This window comes from Equus przewalskii, chromosome 2, assembly GCF_037783145.1.
Source record: "Equus przewalskii isolate Varuska chromosome 2, EquPr2, whole genome shotgun sequence".
NCBI lineage: Eukaryota > Metazoa > Chordata > Mammalia > Perissodactyla > Equidae > Equus > Equus przewalskii.
This window is the reverse complement of record NC_091832.1, coordinates 50,964,287-50,987,148: the sequence shown is the minus strand read 5'-3', so window position 1 is coordinate 50,987,148 and position 22,862 is coordinate 50,964,287. Positions and strand designations below refer to the sequence as shown.

The 22,862-nt window shown below is 55.4% G+C and overlaps 1 protein-coding gene across 4 annotated transcripts in view; it reads left to right on the top strand.

The window, feature by feature from the left end:
• GFRA2 (GDNF family receptor alpha 2) overlaps positions 1-22,534 on the top strand; it is a 79,831-nt gene extending 57,297 nt beyond the window's left edge. For 3 of the 4 annotated variants that reach the window (XM_070611218.1, XM_070611219.1, XM_008535460.2), the window contains 5 exons: positions 10,256-10,365; positions 11,133-11,273; positions 13,156-13,328; positions 20,287-20,340; positions 21,181-22,534. In XM_070611218.1, coding sequence (XP_070467319.1) covers positions 10,256-10,365; positions 11,133-11,273; positions 13,156-13,328; positions 20,287-20,340; positions 21,181-21,303 — 601 coding nt within the window. In that variant the 3' untranslated portion in view covers positions 21,304-22,534. Of the gene's footprint in view, positions 1-10,255; positions 10,366-11,132; positions 11,274-13,155; positions 13,329-13,717; positions 13,784-20,286; positions 20,341-21,180 lie in introns of those variants that run through there. The other variant, XM_070611220.1, reaches the window with a different exon arrangement.
• The last annotated feature ends 328 nt before the right edge of the window (positions 22,535-22,862 follow it).

The window sequence follows — 22,862 nt, the reverse complement described above, 5'->3', positions numbered from 1 at the left end:
GGAAAGGCTGGAAATAACAATGGTGGGGAGGGGTCTGGGTCTCTGAGTAGGCGTCCTCAGTGTTGGAAATGGAGAGAAGAAAGGTTGGAACTGTTCCAACTAAGAACAGGAGAACTAAGCTATTGAGAGCTCAGGGGTCAGCGTCTTAGGACTAATTACTGGGGTTAGGAAGACCGTCTGAGAGGCCAACCACTGGCAACTGGGGTCTTGCCTGCTCCTTGGCCCCCACAGGATCCCCTGCCACCCTAAGACTGGAGGGAGGTGGGCCTGGAGCTTTTTGCTCTAGAGCAGGAGGGAGGGTGGTGGTGGAGAGAGAGGGAAGAAACCTAACCTCATACCACCAGCAAGACCCATATCAGCATTCAGAGAAAGTTGAAAGAAATCTTTCAGCTGACCGGCTACCTAGCTCAAGGCTAACCACACTCTTAACACAATAATAAGTCAATCCTCACTGAATAATTAAATAGAGAGCCTTCATAAGTATTGACTTAATGTGACAGCAAGTCTATAGTGACTCGGGGTTTGCTTATGTAAACACAATCTCTTGTTCAGCTTACTTAGCAGTTCAATGAAATAGAACAGTCCTTCAATTAAAATCAAATGATGCATATGTTTAATTCTCTCCTCTTACCAGGTAATAATAGGTTTGGAACATAGGTGAAGGGATTGGGGAAAAATGGAGAAGAGGGTATCTGCTCATCTGCCTGTGTTTTCAGAGGACATGAAGGAGTCTATCCAGTGATGGCCTCTAGAAGGAAGCAGTCTGGGCTCCCATCTCTGGGCCCTGGGTGGGAGATTCATGTGGGCTCAGATTGGCTTCTGCCCCATCCAGACTTTCCTGACCCTCTCAGGCTTGGGTTGGCCACTGTGGTTGGTGTGTTGGGCCCTCAATTGTGGCCTGGGTCTAATTGATAGCTTCTGGTCAGCTGGGGTCCAGTGGCTCCAACCACAGCCCTCTCCAGGTCATTTCCTATGGACACCCTCATGGCTCACCTGGAGGAGGGAGGGAATGCTGGGGGGCACCCCACTGATTCCCTGGGATGATGCCAGAGAGAAGTAACCCTCTCAGGTTCTGTGGCTGCAGATGCTGGGAGAGGGGGAGGAGGAGTGGCTGGGAAAGAGGTGGCTGGGTGGGGCTGGGTCGGCGTGGAGGAGGGCAAACCCACTGGCTTTGGAGTCAAGATTTGAAGCTCAGGCTTCTGGCCTTGCTGCTGTGATATTAAGGGAGCTAATTAACCTCTCTAGGCCTCCATTTCTGTAAAACAAGGATAATCACGCTGCCTTCAGAGAATGGTTGTTGGAGTGGAACATGGCGATGGTGGTGGAAGCGCTTGGCATGACGCTGTACAGATGCAGGGGTGCTGGTAATAGATCAGAGAGATGATGTCCCTTTGGCCTGACGGGAAAGAGCTCATGCCTTCCACACGGTGTTCCACTTGAGGCAGTGCTTGGCAGAGTCCCCTAACGTCAGCAGGAGCAGCGGCGAGCTTGGACCGGCCACCCGGTATGTGCAGGCTCGTCCAGCACGTGTGCATGCGGGCTTGTTGGCCATCTCGTTCGATCCTCGCCACAACCCTATGAGGGAAGTACTGGCATTATGTCCATTTGGCAGATGAAGAAAGGAGGCCTGGAGAGCTTTAGTGGCCTATTCAGGGTCACACAGCTAGTGAGTAGCTGCCAAGGTCTCAGCCCAGTCAGCGTGATGGCAGAAGGTGGACCTCATGCTGGGTGTGCTTCTGAGGGGAGCTGGGGTGGAGGGGAGGGGTTCTCGCCGAGTTCAGGTCCTCCGGTGGGAGGAGATCAAGCCTTCCTATGTGAGCAGCCTACCCTGAGGCCTTGGTCATGTCCGGGGGGCTCTGTCCACGTTGCCCAGCACGGCACCAGGCTCTGTCTCCAGCCTGCGGCCTTCTGGAGTCGGGCTGCCCTGGAGAGGGGAGCCCATTCTCCGAGGCGCTAGCTCTTCCACCGCCTCCTTGTCTTGGGGCAGCTGTCTGGGACCTCTGTCCTAACAGAGGATCAGCTGAATTCACTGATGCTTCTGTGACCAGTGACGTTTTCTCTAACCGAAGGCTTAGAAAAATCATTGTTTATAATAACAGGATTTCTGAGGCCTCTTCCAACTAAACTTAAAGAAATAATTATAATCTTAAAGCAGCTGTATTAAAAGAGAACATAATGAACACTATATTTTATTAGCATCTTTTGAAATTTACTTCTGGATCTCGTCAGTTCATACATTTACCATTTTCCCCTGTTTTAAGCAGGGTGCGTGAGCTGTATAGTCTCCTGCTTTTTTATTCCTTAACATGATTTCACGTTTGAATATTCATATATTGGCACAATCTCTGTCCTTGTCATTTTTAATAGGGATGCAGCTTTCTGTGGCTTGTACATCTGAGCCGTTCCTCTCTGGGTAAGCTGGGGAAAGATCCAGCCCAGGTCGGCCTTCCCTCGTGAGTCTGACCGCCCTCCATTTTCCAGGTTGCTCTCGCTGAGGCGCTGCTGCAATCCTGGCTCTTTCGCGTGGCTTAGACCCTTGGTGGGTTTCGTTTTTGGTCTGTGTCCTTTTTAGTCTGTGCCTTTTCCCGTTGCTTTGAACTTGGACAGGAACATCATATAAGATCAGAGAGTGAAGCTCAATAGTAGTCAAGAATTTTTCTGTTTTAAGTAACAGAGACCCAGCTTAAGCTAGCTTAAGAAAAATAAAAAAGTAGTTTATTGGCTTACAATAAAATATAGAAAGGGCAGGAGTGTTTCCAGGATTCAAATACCAATAGGCCTCTCTCTCTGGTTTCTCTTCTCTCTGCAGGGTAGCTGCATATTTATTCTTAGTGTGACCATGCGGCTGGAACTATGGTCTCAATTTATCTGGCTCACATCGTGCTGATTCCTTGCCTTCTCCATTAGGAAAACCTCAGGGAAGGCCCCTGTTGGCCTGGCTTGTGTTACGTCCTTATCCCTAGACCAGTGAGTGTGCCAGGAAGAGACTTGTACGGTTGGGGCAACATGGGTCATGGGTCCACCTGCGGCCCAGAAGGGTGGCGTGCTATGGTGGGCAGCCTTCATTAGAACTGCCTGGCCAGAGGAGGAAGTTCCCCTCCTTCAGTCCACCCCCAGGGAGCTGCTCTGTTGGGCAGGAGGAATAAGTATCCACCATAAACTTAGAGAATAAACAGGAGGGAAGGAGCCAGATGGGTTCTGGATTTCATGAGACAAGTGGTGGCAGTCTCCTGGAGGAAGAGAGGGAAAGGACGGAGGCCCGGGCTGTCTGTGGTGGGCCCTGGCGGTGTCAGAGAGCAGCCGTGTGGGTGAAATCCATTTTCCCCTTTCTCAGTGTTGCATAACATTGAACCCACTTAACTAAGCCCTGCACTGCTGGAGGGGACCTCAGAAAGCCATTCCAGAGGCACTTGGGTCTATTAAAGCCATTTTCTCTGCATTCCCATAAATTGTCTGTGAAGCCCATCATGAGTAATTTGCACTTCTTGGGAGCCCTTTTTCCCCCTCCATGAAATATTCAAGTGCCCTGTTCATTTGCATGAGGCAGTGCTGGTGGCTGCCTCTGGAAGTGTTGTTCGCAGTGGTGGCTCATGGCAGCAGAGCTGGAGAGAAGACCCTGTCCTCCTTGGTAGGTGCCTGACCGTGGTGTGCTGGCTGTAGGGTGTGTAACTGTGAGAACTACCTCTCGGAGCTGCTGTGTCCTCACTGTGAAATAGGTTACTTTGTGGGATTGTTCAGCAAGTTAAATGAGATAACAAAGCCTGGCACATAGTAGGTCCTCAATAAATATCAGCTCCCTTTCCTCCTCCTCCACTTCTCCATCTAGTAGGAACCCATTTGTTTCCATGGCAGCAGCATAACAGGTATATCCTGATAAACGGGAGCTTTGGGAAGTTGACGAGAACTTCAGACCAAAAGCACTGTGTTGGCAGCACTAGAATGCTTTGGGGTCCTGGAGGAGCCATTCGTCCAGCGTTATTCTAGGCCAGACAGATTTGAGAAAGTGTATGTGTTTTGGGAGGGTGTTTACAATCTGGAGCAAGAGTGTCTCACTGAGAACAGGTGCCTGGACTTTCTCTTGGTTAAGACCAAAGCACAGAACTGAGAGGTGTGTATCCAAGTGTAGTTGTGTCTCTGTGGGGATAGAGGGGGGTGTGTGTGTGTGTGTGTGTATGTTTGTGTGTAGAAACACGTGCATCCTGCTATGTAACCGTGAGCCTTCTCGGGCTGCGGCCTGAAGCCTTGCTTTCCTCCATGGCTGGGCCATGCAGTGGGGATGTTTGAAGCTGAGACCAGGGAGTGGGGTCTGAAGTGTCCCCACCAGCCCAGCTCTGCAGCCTGTGCAGGTGCCATATCCCCACACTTCAGCCTGCCTCGGAACCACCTGGAGGGCTGTTCAAGCACAGATTGCTGGCCCTGCCCCAGCAGTTTCAGAGCCTGTCTGTCTGGGGTGGGGCCTGGAGGATTTGCATCTCCAACAGTCCCGGTGATGCTGCTGCTGCTGGTCGGCGGACCACACTTTGAGAGCAACTGACCTGTAGGAAGTCCCCCCCCACCCCCAGTCTGGATGATTTCTGCTTGTGTGGGTTGATCTTTGCACACCCAGCCTTGCCACTTTTTCCCTTTGCAGGAGCACATCTGCCCATCAAGCAGGGTTGCCAGATCTAACAAATCAAAGTACAAGATATCTAGTTAAATTGAATTCTAGATAAACAACAATATATGTATAAGTATGTCCCAGATATTGTATGGGACATACTGATGCTGAAAATAGTATTCGTTGTTTATCTGAAATTCAAATTAACTGGATGTCCTGTATTTAATGTGACAACTGTTTAATCAGATTGGGAGTCAAATGTCTCTCTCCCTCTCCTGCCACTTTCCTGTGATTGAATAGGCCACAGCTGCTGCTGAGACAAGCCCAAAGAGGGGTTCTGTGTTTCCGGCAGATCCACCTGCTGCCCTGAGCTCATTTGGCAGTCTTTCCTTGATCTCACTGAGACGGACTTGGCTTATGTTCACGTTGGTTCTCTTGCTGGCTCTGTTTTTCTTTTTGTCTGTCTATCTCTTTCTCTCTTATGCTTTCTTTCATGCCATCTCTCTCATGGGTTCTCCTAAAGGCAGAAATCTGCAAAACGATGGGGTTGATCCAGGAAAACTCTGTTCCCGGCAGTAAGAGCAGAATCTGAGACGGGTGACCTCACGGCGTCTGCAGGGAAGAGTGGCGTCGGGCCTGGAGATGGCACAGAGATCCCCAGCTGGCCCGCCGTGCCTGTGAGAAGGATAACATTTGCCTTGGAGACTGCACCTACAGGACTAGGCTGGGCACCTTCACATGGCTGGGTGGAGTGGAGCGTGGGTGGGCTTGAAGGAAATTGATACCACTTGGTCTCTGATGCTGACAGAGGGAGCTGGCTGTGTGGACTTCAGCCTGTCCTGAGGGGTGGAGAGAACCTGAGTGATCAGAGGCCTCCTGGAGACTTGGGTGCGGCATCCTCCTAAATGAGCCCCATTTATCACTCACTTGCCAAGGCCACCGTGAGGCTGAGAATGGAGAAAGGGAGGAACAGAAGGCCTAGCCGCTCCCTTCACTCCTCTCTGCTCTCTGCCAGCTGCTGGTCTCGGGCCTACTTCCAGCCCTCCCTGTGCTCTGAATAGAGGCCTGCTTTACAGGAAGTAGGCCCCAGCCTCAGAGGAACAGGATGGCCCTTCCTCATGGGTCGCCCCAGGGTGCGGGGGCCTTGTCCATGTTGCCCGGCTTCGGGGGCCTGTCCTCCTCCCCTGTGTCCTCTACGAGGCATAGAGAGTGACGTTGGGGTGGGGAGGCCATTGTTCGTTTGGGTCGCAGGGTGACTCTGCAGCCTAGTGGTGAGGGAGATATGCTCACATTGTCCTGTGTGGGACCCAGACCACCTTGGCAGGTGAACAGGTGTTTTTCCTTCTGGATCAGACACAGGAAAAGTTCCCTGGGTGGAGAAGATAAAGGGTCCTGCCTCCTCTCTGTGCCCAGCTCTCTCACCTAGCCCTGTGAGGGAGATAGGCAGGCAGGGATCACCCCATTTGATAACTGGGGACACTGAGCACAGAGACATGATAGGCCTGCCCAAGGTCACAGAGCGGGTGAGTGATGGACAGAACATGGCCATGTGACAGGCACTCTCTCCCCTTCCAGCAGCTGGATCTGCCCTCTCCTCTCCTCACTGTGGGGTCCCACTGGCCCATTCACCTGGCGTCTGATCTGTTTCTCCTTCTGCTTCCTGGCTTGCTTCCTCTGCCCCACCTCTCCTCCAGATGGCCTCATCTCTGTGGGCCATTGTACTCTCCTTCTTCCTGCCTTCACCCCTTTTCTAGCCTGGGCCAGTGACATTTTGAGGGGCCTCGTGGTTGGGGAAGGAAGGCCCTCAAGGTTCCCAGTGTTGGTGACTGGAGAACCAACCTTGCAGAAGGGGAGTGAGGCCCTGTGTGCAGGGAGGGGAGTGGAGGCTGCCAACGCCTGGACATGCAGCCTCAGGTCTCTGTGGTGGGTGGCATGCTCCCCTGGGAAGATGGCTCTCATGGAGCCCTGGCCCCTGGCCTGGTGGGCACTCTGCCCTGACCCCCTTAGCTGGGATTTCCTTTCTGACATTGCATTGACCTGTGTGCATTCCCCTTCTCAGTCTGCCAGGCATGTGGCGGGGGCTCAGTACATATTTGGAGAAGGGACGAATGGGTATCTGTCCCCTCATCCCTGCCTACAGGGTTTTGGAGGATGTGGGTGAAGAAATGAGTAGAGTCTACCACTCTAGGAGCATATGTTCCAGTTGGAGAGACCAAACAGGGCGCCATCAGTACATCTCTATGCAGTTAAGTAGGAAATCTTCTGGTCCAGACGGTCTGTGCAGCTGGAGTAAAGAGATGGGAGGCATCTACATGGCTGGGTGGTTGGGAGGACTGGAGGGAGGGAGGGAGTCAGCCTGTGTGTCATCAAATGGCATTGAAGTGGACTCCTGTATTTGGCTAAGAGATGGTACTTGGACGCATCTTTGGTGGGAGGAGATGGTAACTAGTGGCTTTGCTTGTAATCTAGCAGCCTCCTTGCCCCACACCCTGCAGGAGCTCAGTTCTGGTTTTATGCTGCCTACCTGCAGCCTTCCTCAGTGCTGGGGCTGACTGTATCCCCTTGGCTCCTTCTGGAGGAAAACATTGGCCAAAGCAAACAATGAAGACTTTGAAGGTGCTGTATTTGTTTCCTGTGGCTTCTGTAACAAAGTACAGGGTGACCTCATTTTATTACACTTTGCTTAATGTGCTTTGTAGATATTGCATTTTTTCCAAGACCTTCCACTAGCAAAAAGATCATGACTTGCTGAAGGCTCAGGTGATGGTTAGCAGTTTTTAGTAATAAAGTATTTTTTAATTAAGGTATGTACTTTGTTTTTGATATTGCAAGATACCAATGCATAATGGTGTTGCACACTTACTAGATTACAGTGTAGTGTAAACATAGATTTTTTCTGCACTGGGAAACCAAAAAAGTCACGTGACTCCCTTTTCTTGGGATATTCACTTTATTGCAGTGGTCTGGAACCGAACCTGCAGTATCTCTGAAGCATGGCTGTTCCACAAGCTGGGTGGCTTAAAACAAAAATGTGTTCTCTCACAGTTCTGGAGGCCAGGAATCTGAAATCAGGGTGTTGGCAGAGCCGTGATCCCTCTGAAGGCTTGGAGAGAGGCCTTTCCCTTGGCTTCTGGTGTTGCTGGCAGTCCTCGGCATCCCTGGCTCGTAGGCGCATCACTCGGGTCTCTGCCGGTCCCCACAGGCATTCTCACTGTGTGTCCGTGTCTATTCTCTTATAAGGACATCGGTCATTGGTTGGAGTGCCTGTCCTAATCCGCCACAGCCTCATCCTGGTTACGTGTGCAAAGAGCTTGTTTCCAAGTGAGGTCATGTTCACAGGTACTGGGGATTCGGACTCAGCGTATCTTTTGTGGGTGACAGGTTCTACCCACGACAGCTGCTTAGAGGTTTTGTTTGTTCGCCTCCAGATCCCCTCTACCTGTTAAAGCGCCCGTCCCCTCTCGGTCTCTGGAGGTCTGGGCTGTGGCAGAGACCACCCCCTGCTCATTCTTTCACAGCACCTTCTCTCATTTGCTGGGCGAGTGGGACACATACTGGGCTTGCCATAAGACCAAGTCTTATTCTGCAGGGGCTGAAGGCTGGGTGGAAATGCTGCTTTTCCCTGTTTGGGGCTGGGTGGTGAGGGGATGGAGGGTGTATTCATGGGCAGGAGGGAGGGCAGAGACACTGGCAGATTTCCTTTGGACAGAGACACAGAATGTTGGCTCTGGAAGGACCTTAAGGGCTTTTGCACAGGGCGTGGGACCTACCAGAAAGGACGCCCACCTTGTTGGAGCTCTGGGCCGGAGTCCTGGCTCCGCGGCTCAGGCGCTCTGTGATCTTGGGCAAGTTACTTAGTTTCTCTGAGGCTCGGTTTCCTCCTCTGTAAATGGGGTAATATTAACTACTGCTTGTCAGGTCTCACAGAGCTCAGATCTCAGAGAGTTTTTGTTGAGGATTAAGTGATAAAAGATGGATGTAAGTACCTTTTCTCAAATCATTTTTTATTGTGATAAATTATACTTAACATAAAATTTACCATTTTAACCATTAAGTGTACAGTTCAGTGGCATGAAGGACATTCACATTATTGTGTGACTGTCGCTACCCTCCATCTCTAGAACTTTTTATCTTGCCAAACTGTGAAAATACCTTTTAAACTATAAACGGAGAGCACTTTTTATTCATTTGATAAATAAGGAAACTGAGTTTCCCAGAAGCAAGGAGTTCCCTCAGGCCCCCAGTGAGTTAGGGCACAGCTGGGTGAGAACCCTGGCCCCCTGCCAGTTCGTGTGGCCCTCCTCTTATTCCGTCTCCCGCACCTCACTACCTCTGGGGCTGCAGGGGTCCAGGACACACAAGGCACTGGGGGGGTTGAACCCCTCTGCAGAGCCTCCACCCTCTCCCAAACCCCATCCCCAGGACCGTGAGGCCTCCAGGCAACCCGGAATTTGTCCTGTGCTGGGATCTACACAGCTGCCTGCTTTGAGGGCGTTCTTCTCAGGCTTTTCCCAAACGAGGAGTTCCAGTGGAGGAGTAGGGGAGCTCAATTTGGGGTGACCTTTGGGATGGCTTTGTGAGGTACCTCATGGTGCGGGCAGAGCTGGGCAGGGAGTCACGGCTGGGTTCTGGTCCTTCCTGTCACTACCATAGTGTTCATACCGAGCACATACTTGTAGAGTTCCTGCTGTGTGCCCATCACTGGGAAAACACCAGTGAACAGACCTTATTACTCACGGCTTGCAGTGCTGTGAGACACAGATGATAGGATGCGTGAGGACCCCAAGGTAAAGGGCGCTCGCCTATAGGAGGCAATGACGAGAGGAGAGGTGGTGGCCCCAGCCCAGGCCGATGGTGACAGCCCATGGCCACGGTGCTAGGTCAGGAGGAAGAGGAATGGGAATTGCCATGCAGGTTAGACATGGGTTCCGTGGGCTCCATGAGATGCCACATCCAGGGCCGGGGGCTGGGGACAGACCGATCAGACGGCACCTGCCTTCAGATGGCTCGTGTCGGGGGGGCAGCACAGGGCCATGCACACGTAGTTATGAAGCAGTGTCGCTGGTGCCAACAGAGAGGCTATGTCACCAGGGGAAGCAAAGGCTGATTCTGCCCATGGGGTTGGGCAAGCTGGTGGAGATTTCACTCTGACTTGATGCAGAAGAGACTGGTCAAGAATGTCCACGGAAGTCTCAGCCGAAGGGGACACTCGTACCTCCCTGGGGGCTGGCTCCTGTGACCCTCAGATGATCCTGTCAGGTGGCTGGAGTGGCATTGTTGTACCCATTCTGCAGGTGGGAAGAGTGATGTGTTGAAGGACATGGGCAAGGTCACCCAGGAATGGAGCTGAGCAGAGATTGGAGCCCAACTTTCCTGGCTTGGTCCCAGGCATCCTCAGCAATCCCACCCCAGGTTCTCTGTGTTCCTCTCACTTAGAGATCCACTCAGAGCAGGCTGTGCCTAATCTGTGTGCCTGGCTCTCTGCAAGTCCTGTCCCCAAGGAGATCCCAGCCTGAAGGCCCCCAAGGCTTGGTTCCCCTGTGTTCCTCCTCTCTGCCTTCTTGCCTCCCTCCATCCTAGGAAGCTGTGGGGAGCAGCCCCTGTGCCGCAGAGGAGGCGGGAGGGCAGCCAGACTGAACTGTTCTCTCCCCACACCAGGTCCCGGCTGGCGGACTTCCATGCCAATTGTCGCGCCTCCTACCAGACGCTTACCAGCTGCCCTGCTGACAATTACCAGGCGTGTCTGGGCTCCTATGCAGGCATGATCGGTAAGCTGCCCCCTGCGCCTGGGCTCACAGTGGCTCCTGGCTGCCCCAAGCTTAGTGGGCAGGGGCTGAGGCCCAGCTCAGGCCAGTAGGTGGACAGCCTGAGCTGGCCCTTCTCTGTGGCAGTTTCAGACAGAGCTGTGATGGAAACCAGAGACACCAGCTCTTTATCACGGGGAGAGGAGGGCCCCAGGGGCCTTAGAAGGCTTTCAGAATAAGAAGAGAATGTAACGTTTATTGCACGGTTCTGATATTCCAGGTACTGCACTGAGAGTTTACAGGGACTGTCTTATCTGATTCTCACCACAGCGCTTACTAGGGAGGTGTTAGTATCTCCATTTTGCAGTTGGGGAAACTGAGGCTTAGAGAAGTTGAGTAAGTTGCACAGGTTCACCTGGCTTGTAAATGTTGGCACTGGGTTGGAAACCCAGGATGTGAGCCTCAGTCCCCCTGACTCTGGAACACATGCTCTGCTTGGTGGCAAAGGAGAAAGCAAGAGCCCTTGCTCTGTGGCGCGCGGCGGGGAGCTCCTGGGTGTCTCCTCTGCCCCGATCTGTCCTCTGTGCCCATGTCCCTCTGCCCCCGCTGACCCCGTGGTCGCTGGGATGGTAGCATTCGGAGTTGGGGTTATGATTGGGATGTATGTGTGTTCAGTGGCAGGTGGGAGGGAGGGATGGCCTCAAGCCTTGCCTCTGTTGTGTCTGGGTCTGGTCACCCAGAGAGAAGGCCTGACTGCTCCTCTCACTTTGCCTCCCTTCCGCCCTGCCCAGGGTTTGATATGACACCCAACTACGTGGACGCCAGCCCCACGGGCATCGTGGTGTCCCCTTGGTGCAGCTGTCGTGGGAGCGGGAACATGGAGGAGGAGTGTGAGAAGTTCCTCAGGGACTTCACCGAGAACCCGTGCCTCCGTAAGTCCCCATCCCCAGGAGCCCCTCACGCCCCTCCTGTCCCAGAGGGGCCCTGGAGGCCTGCCCTAGCCACTCCCTGCTTCCTCCCATGCAAGGGCCAGTGATCTCCACGAGGTGTCTCCTGCACGGTGTTGCCTACGGAGACCTTGGGTTTTGTGCTCTTGGAGATTCACACCAGAGCTGTCGGTAGGCCAACCTCAGTTTACCAGGGGAGGCCTGAACCTATGTCAAGTCAAGACCGAAGGCTTCTGGTCTGTTCCAGCTTCCTTCAGGGACAGCCCTGTGGTGAGGATCTCAGCCGTCTGTCACTTCTCCCTTTAAGGGTCTAGCTCCCCTGGGAATCGGTGACTTTCTTTTCAGGTCATCACACTCCTAATCCAAAGGCTAGGGAGAGGGGAGCCACAGCTCTGTCTGCCTTGACCTTTCCAGTCTGACACTCTTGCTCCCCACACCCTCCTGAAGACCTCTGCCCCTCTCCTTCCCTCCTTTCTTCCTCCTGTCCGTCTGTCCATCCTCCCTTTCTGTGCAGCACCAGGGACTCAGAGGCACAAGTTACGGTGCCTGTCACTGAGCAGCGTGCAGTCTGATGGTGGTGCACCCTCAGTGGGTGACTGTGGTAACAGCCGGGGCTGAACGGTGCGAGGGTAGAGGTCTACACAGGGTGCTCCAGGAGCCCAGTGGGGGGATGCCCATGTCAGAGGGCCTGACGGTGGCTCAGAGGCTGACCCGTTGAGGGCTAGCTGAAGAGGCAGGGAGAGCGTGTTGCCTGGGCAGAGGGCGTTGCGGGAATTGCAGGCTCCTCAGCCTTGCTCTGGTGGTGACTGGAGCTGTCTGGACAGGTTGAGGAGGCCTCCTCATGAAGGGCCCCCCAGACCTGAAGGCATTGGGATCTTAGGGTCCTGCAGGTGGCGGAGGTGGTGGTGCAGGCCACCGAAGGGGTGTCAGGAGGTGGTGTTGTGGTCAGACCTGCATTTCAGAAGGCTCATCCTCTGGGTCTGGTGTGGAGGGGGTGGGGTAGGGCTGTGGTTCTGATAGGTGACCAACGCAGACTCCGCTTGGAGGGTGTAGTTGCTGCGCACGGGAGCGGACAGTGTGACTGTGAGACAGAGCAGTGGCAGGGAGGGCGGGAGGAGAGGTCTTTAGGAGGTGGGGTCAGTGGGTGGTTAGGGAGGCATCCTGGGGACTTGGTGGGGAGAGATGACACCTTCAGTGACACAGTGAGAAGGAGCGATGCTGGTTCAGGTGCGGATGTGATGACTTTGAGCTGCCCTGGGACTTGGAGGTGGACGTTTCTGCAGGCACTGGGTCACAGGGTCAAGTCTTGGGGACAGAGTTTTGTCTACAAGGTCCTCAGTGAATTAGTGCTGATGGTATGGGAGTGGGTGAGGCCAGCTGGAGAGGAGGGCTGAGTCTGGGGCTCTTGGAATGCCAGTGGCGAGACCCTGGAACCATCTGAGGTGGCAGAGCAGCCAGGAGAAACTGTGCCTAGGGGGCTGGGTTGGGGCACTTCTGGGGGGGAGTGTTCCGCAGACTGAGTGACACAGAGAAGAGGGCACTAGCTCGCCACCCTGGGCGTGGCCTGCCCCTCCTTCCAGGCTCCCACCCTCCCACTTCTTCCCATCCTCTTCTACATTCCTTGTCGCATCCATTTCTTTCTACTCTGGTTTTTCTGTCTTTTTCAACCTCTTTCTTGCTACTTTCTTCTCTGCTTGTGAGACCTTAGTAGGGATCTGAAAGGAGCTTCAGCAGAGCTAAGTTTGGACAAGCTACACTCTGTCCCCAGCTCTGGGCTATTCCGGGAAGCTGGCGGTTGGGTGGTGAAGGGCAGGAGTGATGGAGGTGGCCCCTGATTGCCTGCATCTGCCTACTCTCTCCCCCACAGGGAATGCCATCCAGGCCTTTGGCAACGGCACAGATGTGAACCTGTCCCCGAAGAACCCCTCATTCCAAGCCACGCAGGCCCCTCGGGTAGAGAAAACGCCTTCTTTGCCAGATGATCTCAGTGATAGCACCAGTCTGGGGACCAGCATCATCACCACCTGCACATCTATCCAGGTGAGCTCTGCAGCTGGGGAAGGGAGCCGGGGGCGGGCTGAGGGCCTGGAGAGGCACCATGCTGTCGGGGGTGGGTGTGGGGAATTAGCAGACTGGGGGCCAGGGATGGGCACATGAGTTCCTCCCGGTGGATTGGGACCCAAGAAGCAGGGAAGAACTGATGGGGGCTTGTTTTTCATGGATCCGTTCACCAGACATTCACTTTGCAAGTGTTAAACACCTGTTCTATCACAGGATTGTATTAGATAGCATGGCGGGGGGGCAGAGAAATGTCATGGTTACCATTTATTAGCCATCTAATAGTTACCAGGTGCTGTGCTAGTAGACTCTCTACCTATTTGAGTGAATTCTCACACAGTGAGGTGTTGGTATTTTCGTTTTACACACAGGAAACTGACCCAGAGGGTAGGCGACATGCCGAAGGTCACACAGCTGGTTAGTGGTGGAATAAGATTTCAAACCTACATCTGACTCCAAACCCATGATGTGCATTTGTTTGTTCACCTATCTGTCTGTCCATCCATCCATCCATCCATCCATCCAACCTGTGTTATATACACGTTGTGTGCAGGTCTTATGTGAGATGCTGGGGAGACATTGATGAATGAGGCCAATGCAGACCTGGGGTTTGTGGTCCTTATGGTCTTGTCAGGGTCAAACCATTCAGCAAGTATCGGACATGGACTGTGGTCAGTGCCACGATAGGGGACACAAGTGGATGGCACTGTGTGGGGACACATAGGGCTCCCCGCTCAGGCTTTCTCTCTGCTGAGCAGCCCTCAGGCCATCATGCCATTTGCTACAGTAGATTCTTTGCTGAGGAGGTTGGTTCTAGTGAGACCACTCTCTCCCCTCCCTCTCTCCTCTCCCCTCTCCCCTCTCTCCTCTCTCCCCTCCCCTCTCTCCCCTCCCTTCCTCCCTCCCCTCCCCTCCCCTCTCCCCTCCCTCTCCCCTCTCCCCTCCCCTCCCCTCTCCCCTCTCCCTCTCCCCTCCCCTCTCTCCCCTCTCCCTCTCCCCTCCCCTCTCTCCCCTCTCCCCTCCCCTCTCCCCTCCCCTCTCCCCTCTCCCTCTCCCCTCTCCCCTCCCCTCTCCCCTTCCCTCTCCCTCTCCTGTCTCCCTCTCCCCTCCCCTCTCTCCCCTCTCCCCTCCCCTCTCTCCTCTCCCCTCCCCTCTCCTCTCCCCCTCTCCCCTCTCTCCCCTCTCCCCTCCCCTCTCCCCTCTCTCTCTCCCCTCTCTCCCCTCTCCTCTCCCCTCTCCCCTCCCCTCTCCCCTCCCCTCCCCTCTCCCCTCTCTCTCTCCCCTCTCTCCCCTCTCCTCTCCCCTCTCCCCTCCCCTCTCCCCTCCTCCCCTCTCTCCCCTCTCCTCTCCCCTCTCCCCTCTCCCCTCTCCCCTCCCCTCTCTCCCCTCTCCCCTCCCCTCTCTCCCCTCTCCCCTCCCCTCTCTCCCCTCTCCCCTCCCCTCTCTCCCCTCTCCCCTCTCCCCTCTCCCCTCCCCTCTCCCCTCCCCTCTCCCCTCCCCCTCTCCCCTCTCTCCCCTCTCCCCTCCCCCCTGCCCTCTCCCCTCTCCCCCCCTCCCCTCCCCTCTCCCCTCCCCTCTCCCCTCCCCTCTCCCCTCTCCCCTCCCCTCTCCCCTCTCCCTCTCCCCTCCCCTCTCCCCTCTCTCCCCTCTCTCCCCTCTCTCCCCTCTCTCCCCTCTCTCCCCTCTCCCCTCTCCCGCACACACACTCCCCTAGAACAAAGAGTTTGAAAGAGGACCTAAAGCAGAAGATCAGGGAGAGCAGAGGGAGAGAACAGTGAGCTCGTGGGTGGTGGGAAACAGAGGGGTGTTTCAGGCAGGAGTTGGGACTGGAATTATCAGGAAGGTTGGTGGGGTCTGCAGTATGGTCAGTGCGGGGCACAGCCGAGGCGTAGGTGTGGGGGCAGGGGAACAAGGCCTGGCTGTGTCGGGGCAGTGAAGACACAAGGCTCCTGGGGTGCATGTGGACGGTCACTGTAAAGTTTCAGTCACGTAAGATGAGTCAGTTCTGGAGTATGGCAATGGGACTGTAGTTGACGGTATTGTATTGTGTACTTGAAATTTGCTAAGAGAGTAGACCTTAAGCATTCTCACCACAGAAAAGAAAAAAAAAAGGAAAATGATAAAGGTGGGAAGTGAATATTTCACTATGGAAACATATGCTGGGTCATGAGGTTGTGCACCTTAAATATATAATTTTTGATGGTCAATTATAACTCAACAAAGCTGGAAACAAACCCCAGTGGGCATTCCCAGTGGCAGGATGAGGGCTTGGGCAGGGATGGGGCCTGAGGGAGGTGTTCAGGTCCCCCGGGCACCCATTGCACCACAGGAGCGGGTGCTGGTGCCCGTGCTGGTTGGGAGGGCCCCCTTCCCTCCCTGGGGGCCTCCCTGGTGCTGTAACAGCAGACCTCCGAGTGCCCTCCTGTCAGGCTCTGCATGGGCCCTTCCGTGCCCTGCTCCCCTCCATCTGCCACCCTCCTGATTTGGGCTGAGGTGCCCGTGTCACCCTTGGGCAGCTCCTGATAACACAGGGTGTGTTTGAGTGGCTGCAGCGGGGGCTCAGAGGCCTACTGCGCAGACAGTCGCCAGCTCGGCTTCATGCTAGAGTCGCGGCAGCTCGGCAGGTCAGGCCTCTGCCACCTGTCAGGTGACCATGCTCTGGCGTGGTTCCACCCACATGCCCCTCAGGGTGGCTCGCCTGGGAGACGCTGCCTCAGCAGGTGGCTGCAGACCGTCCCCAGGACTCTCGCTGTGACTCACCGTGGGCGTGGAAGTGTTCAGAGCAGCGGCCTCGTGCCCCCACTGCAGCCCCAAGTGCCTGATGGCTCTGACTCCCCTTTTTTTGGTTCTCTTTCCCCTCAGCACTTTGCTAGACCGTTGCCTGGTTTCTTTTAGCCCAAGCCTGGTTTTCTGCAGACTCACCATCTGGGGGCTTGTCTTACACTTGGTTTGATCCAGTGGGGTCAATGCACCATCTGTATGTGAGAGGATGTACCGAAAGTGCCTGGTAAACTGAGGAAGCCTACCTACAGGTTAGGTGTTATGAGTCCTGGGGGCTCGGCTGATCTGGAGGAACAGCAGGCCGTGGGTTTGGGGAGAATGCAGAGACTTGTATGCCAGCTGGGATGGGGCAGGGCTGAAACCTGGTGAGCAGGTGGAAGCGGTGAGTGTCTGAGGCCACTGAAGGCTTTTTGGCGGGGCGTGTTGTGATGAGAAGATGAGCAGTGCGATTTGGGAGGGTAATCTGACAGCAGGTGGAGACTGGTTGGCAGGGGAGAGACTGGAGAGTCAGAGACCTGCCGGAGAGCCGTGCTATAGGTGTTAGATGGTGGCGGAGGATGGGAAGGGTTACCCAGGGCGGCAGGGAGTGGAGGGGGCAGAAGTGTGAGAAGAGGTGGGTATGTGCAGGAGGGAGAAGGCCGAGGGCACTGAGATTTGGAGATGGGGCCGGGACCAGAAGGAGGGGACACGGGAGAGAGCTGGCCAGCAGGTTCTCATGGAGACGACATTAGACTTAGTCCCAGCACCTGTGCCAGACTGGCCTGGCTCTGGGACTGCCAGACCCGACTTTGGGAGTGTGGATGGAGGTGGGCAAGGAAGAAGAGGAAGGCAGTAATTTCCTTCCAACTTCCCGGGCAAAGGGCCTCTCTGGGAGAAGTTTCTAGAAGGTTGAACCTTGACCTTGCTGCCATCCTTCCTCCATGTCTGCGTCCCTTCCCCTGCTTAGGTTCCCCAGTGCTGTTCATTGCATGGCCCGTTCTTTTGTGCTTCTGGTGGCACCCCACAGTTGGGTCAGCTCTTCCCACAAAGTCCCGGTGCCTGCCTCTGCGTCACAGGATTTGCTGTTAGATGTCCTGCCTCCTGCCATCCCAGCAGCCCAGGCCTGTGCCCTCTGAGACCCTGTAGAGCCCCAAACCCTGAGCTCCCTCGAGGAGATGAGAGCTCAGAGCAGGGTCGGGGGCAGGGGCTGGAGTGACCCACTCCTGTTCCTCTAGACTCATTCCATCAGAGTCCAAGAAAACCCAGAGATATGGGCATTGAGGGCCGCTGTGGGGGAGGCATGGCCTTGGGGGACAGCCTGCAGCCTGGGGGCTGAGAAGGATACAGCCGCTCCCCATCCCATTGCCTGACCCAGTGCGGAGGGGACCAAGGGTATGTGTCTTTCTCTCACTGGAGCATGAGCAGGGCTGGGGCTCACCATCCTTGGAAGCCCTGCGGGAGCAGTGGGAAGAGTTAATGCAGAGGGAGGGAGGCTGTGAATCTGAGTCACCTGTGGTGGTTTTGGCATTAGGTCCTGGAACCTCTTTCTCCCTGCACCTCCCCCACATGGCACTTTCAGAAAAGGTCAGCTGACTGGCGAACACCCGCACTGTTCTTTGTGCTCAGGATTTGGGAGGGGTCTGGGTTTGTGGCTGGGGGAGGTGACTGCAGCCTTCACTGCTTGCTCTGTGTTTCTGAAGTCAGGTGTCCACCGTGGGCAGAGACTTCTGCCTGTGCTCTGCCTCCTGAGCTGTTAGGTGGAGGAGGGGCAGGGGGCGGCCTGGGTTTCACCTCATAGCCCGCTCCCTGGGCTGTCTCTGCTTTTCTCATAGGCTCTGCCCTAGGATGCAAAACTAAGCTTGGCCTGGCTTCATGCCTTGTGGAGCTAAGGAACCCTTGTGTTTGTGCAGAGCTCTGCTGTGCACGGTCTCCTGTAATCCTCACAGCGCATCAGTGAGGCCCCTTTGTCTATCCCTATTTTCTATAAAGACCAAGGACTGGGGCGCCAACAGATGAACCGACTGGCCCTTCTCTCCCTGCCCTCCCCTCTCCCAGCCCCCTCCCCTCTCCCCTGCTCCTGCCCCTCCCCTTCCTCTCTTCCCCGTGTTCTTTGTCTCCCTTGGTGCTGGTGCTGCCTTTCTCTTTTCTCCCTGCTTCTCCCTTCCTCTTGTCTCCTCTCCACCTCTCCCTCTTTCCTCCTCCTTCTTGCCCCATTCTTCCTCTCTGATATCTGTGTCTCCCCTCTCCCCACGTAAGAGGAGCCTGTAAATCCCCCTCTCTCTGAGGAGCAAACTCCAGTTGGAGGCCAGTTGGCTGGAGCGTCTGCATTCAGACACTCCTCTCCTCCCAGGCTGATGTGCCAGCCTGTGGAGGGCTTGGTCCTGGGGCTCTGGGGCCTTGCCAGCTCCTTTGTGCCTGGGTGACATGGGCGCCGCCTGCCAGAGTCACAGGTGTCCAGGTCCATGTCAAGGACCTTGGGCTCCCGCGGAACTGCCATCCCGTCACAAAAGGTTGTATGGCCAGGCCTCAGAGGTCATCTAGTTTAGTTGTGTTCTCAAACATTGTTTACTTTTGAGCAGTGGACTATTTTTTAAAACAATTCTGTCCCTAACTCCAACATATAAAACAAAAACAGAGCGGCTTTGGTACAAGCGGGGTGGGGCCCTGGCTCCCGGCTGTCTGCCTGTGTTCTACACAGCCCCGCTCTTTAGTGAGCAGCGTGGGGAGGGGTGTACAGGAAGAAGACATGGACCCCGGGCGGTGGGCTGGGGGGCAGAGACAGCCCTGTTGTACCTGGAACAGTTAGAGCAGGAAAGGCCGCCAGGAGAAACAGGAGCAGGGCCGTGTGGCACAGAGCCCCGCAGGCTGCAGGACGTCCCAGGTGGGGACCTGGCAGTTGCTCAGGGAGGCAACAGTCAGATGGAAGCCAGTGCTGACAGCATGGCCTCTGAGGTGGGCGGGCCAGCTCTGTTCCACACGGGCCTCCCACAGCACTGGCTGGAGCTGCCCTTGGTCCTGGGCTCCAGAATCCAGTCCTGGGGTCCCAAGGGCCCTTCTTCAGGGACGCAGGTTGGTGGCTGCCCAGACTGGATCTTGGCACCCCGAGTCACCGGTGCTGTGGTCTTGAACAGGATCCTCCTGGGTCGGGTCTCTGGCTCCATTCCTACTGTGCTCCTCATCACCACGGTCACATCTCCACTGTCGGTGGTGACTCTGCTCCTGGCTGGGGCCTCTGTGCGACAGCTGGGGCCTTGTTTTGCTGACCAGATGCCCCAGGTGGCAGATGTCTGTGATGTCGAAGGGATTATTGATACTTCTGGCCAAGAGCAGTGATTTAGGCATGATTTCTTGGGCTCCCCATTTGCTTCCGGTGGCCAGAGCTTCCCCCAAAGTGCCTTGGGAACCAAGCCATTTGAAGCCAGGCTAGAAACACCATGTCCCCCAGCTGCCGCCCATGGACCACTGTGGTGATGATGATGATAACAAAGGACTCTTCTTCATGTGCACCCTTGGGTCCTGCATCCAAGTGGTTATGTCAGGAGTGCTCATGCCAGAAGAACCCTGGGATCGTCAATACGCCAGCCTTCCTTTCTCATTCCTCACCTGGACCACAGAGCTCCCCAGGGGCCACACAGTTCTTTAGGGTGGAATGGCCAACACCTGGCACTGTTGCCGGATGTTTGCCTGCCATGCACCAGAGGCAGACATCACTAATCACTCAGAGTTCTATTCCCCACTGAGCCCAGATGAGGCTCATGATCCTCCTGGAGCTGCACTCAGATGCCAGTTCTGATCTGTTGCATTCATTCATTCATGCATCTAGTAAAACGTGTATTGAGCCACTGTTAGGAGTCAGACAGTCAGTGCAAGGAAGAGAAGATGTGGTCTCTGCCTTGTCAAGAGGAGCTCTGAGTATGTAGACAGGCATGTGAATGGCTTATTACTACATAATGCTGTCAGTTGAAGACGGGACCTAATCACTGAGAGTGTCAGGAAGGGGCCGGGGTCTTTGTGCTGCGTGGGGTTGAGCCAGCACTCTTCACATGTACCCTGTGTTTAATGACGGCCGCGGTGGATGGGAGGGCCACAGAACGTTTGGTCTCATCCGAATCATGGGACAAAGCCTGGCCAGAGACCCAGCCCTCGTGGCCCATCCTAACTAGGGCCTTCTCTCCCACAGGAGCAGGGGCTAAAGGCCAATAACTCCAAAGAGTTAAGCATGTGCTTCACAGAGGTGAGTGAGGCCAGGGTGGGGACTGGGTGCTGGGGACTGGGCCAGAGGGGGCTGTTTCCCAGGCGAGCCTTCAACTTGGAGCCCCAGATCCCACTGCAAGGGCTGGGCCAGCTGAGCTTCTGGCCTGGGTGGGCGCTCATTGTGCTGGGGGTGGGAGGGCGGGTGCAGAGTCTGCATTCAGAACCCTGGGCTGTCTCCTTGGGTGGGAGACAAGTGGCTGCTCTGAGCAGAGGCCCTTCAAGCCTTCATGACTCTTAAGTCAAGTGTACCGAGCGCCTGCTCTGCGCTGGTTCTGTGAGATCGAGGAGATAGATGGGGAAGGACACAGTCCCCTCCTGGAAGGAGCCCCAGCACAGGAGTATGCCTCTGCCTCCATGTGTATGGTATGTGTGTAACTCGGATGAGAGGAGGGGGCAGCAGGAGAGAGCGCAGATGGAGGCGTGCGGGGGAAGCTCCGGGAGCAGGAGGGGTTCGAGCACGTTTAGGAACAGGAAGATTGGAGCTTCTCTCTCCTCGCCTCTCAAGAAGCAGGTCCTTGTGGACCCTGGGCGCTTCTTGAGGTCTTTACACTGCACCCCTCCTTGCTGGACACAGACCTTCTTCCCGACTTGGCAGCATCAGCTGAGGCGGGGCGAGCAGTCCACTTTCCTGGGGACTGCTGCCCTGTCTGCCCGAGTGCGGGCCCAGCCCAGCTCTCTAGAAGCCTGGCCTGCCTCTGAGCGAGCACCAGGAGAACAGCCCTGGGTGGACTGGAGGGCAGGGCTTGAGGAGTCCCCTTCCCAGTCCCTTTCTTTGTCTGACCCCAGCCCTGCTTGCTGTTTGTGGTTCTCTTTGCTGCAGCTCACGACCAATATCATCCCAGGGAGTAACAAGGTGATCAAACCTAACTCAGGCCCTTGCAGAGCCAGACCCTCGGCCGCCTTGACCGCTGTCCCTTTCCTGATGCTGAAGCTGGCCTTGTAGGCGCTGGGAACCGCGTCGAGATTGCTGAGAGCTGCACAGACGAGGACCCCCACCTGACAAAATGGAAACACACACACACACACACCTTGCAAAAAATTTTTTTTTCCTACCTTGTCTCTGAACCTGTCTCCTCCCAGGTTTCTTCTCTGGACAAGTTTTTCTAAACCAACAGACAAGCAGGTGGGCAGCCTGAGAGCTGGCCTGGAGGTCCCCTGGTAGGGGAACCCAGGCAGAGGAGGGCATGGGAGTCTAGAAATGCCCTCACTTCCTCCTGGCATTTTCCTCTCTGGACCCTGCCGACAAAGGAGACCAAGGTGCCCCCCTGCAGCCCAAGAGACTGTGACTGTGCTGATACGGGCCGGGCCGGGGCAGGACGGCTACAGCTGTTCTTCTCAAGCTACCCGCTTGGGGGTCCCGCCAGGGGCTGGCAGAGGGTGATGGGCAGCAGAGCAGTGACTGCTCCCCAGGGGTCTGGCTGGGCACCTTCGGTACTTCCGCTTGGCTTTGTGGATGGAGTTTATTTTGGCCTCCCTCTCTGCGTGCTGAGTGTGTCTTCGTCTGACCTGGGAACCCCCAGGATGCCTGTGAGGGGCCCCCGAGCATAGCGCCTAGGGGCAGGGCCGCTCTGGGAGGCTTGGGCGCTCTGCCCCTTGGGGACCCCCTGGGAGGAGAGAGCAAACGGGGCAGCACTCAAGCCTGTGTCTTCCTCCTTCAGGGCAGGAATTTTGAAATCAGAGCGAAGTGATCCTTTGTTGGCTCTTTTGGTTTCTCGCGGGTCCATTTGGCAGGTCTCCCTTCAGGGAGAGTGGCTGCTGAGAGGGGCAGAGAAGGCCAGCTGGGACGTCTACCTACTGCCCCACGCTGTGGTCCCCCTGCTCCTCTCGTCCAGTTTCTCTGTCCTGTTCCCAAGACGTCTGCCAACTGTATGTACATAAGAAGGCTCCTTCCTCAACATATATGTATATACACATCCATATACATATATCGTGTGGTTTCCCCTTTCTTTCCTTTTTTTAAACTATCAGAATAATACCCCAACAGATAAGCGAAAATGTATTATTGTAAAGTTTATTTTTTTTAATAATGTTGTCTATAATGGGAAGAAAAGGAGATTGATTCCCGTGTCCCTGCCTGGGTCGGGCTGACGGGGCTGTGCAGGGGCCTCCCGATCAGTATTCACGCTTAGCCAAGGCTCCAATAAATGTGCTGGGAAGCTGTTTCCTCTGCCTCACTCTGGGTGTGCCTTCTCCTCGGTTTGTCCTTGGTCCCGTGCCACCTCTTGGCTGCTTACCTGGGGCTCCCACTGGCCTTGGGGAGTGTGTGTATGTGTGCGTGCACGTGTGTGTGTGTATGTGTGTGTGCACGTGTCTCCATCCATCGTGTGTCCTTGGTGTGGGTGACGGAGCTCTGTGAGGAGCTGGTTTTGTACTTGGAGGGTCTGAGAGTCTTGGCTGTGCCGAGCCCGCTGGTTGTCATCTCCCACCTCCTGTTCCCAGTCAGAGCCAGTGCCCATTGCTCCCAAACTGGAAGAGAACGAAAGTGGCCGTGGGGATGGAGGG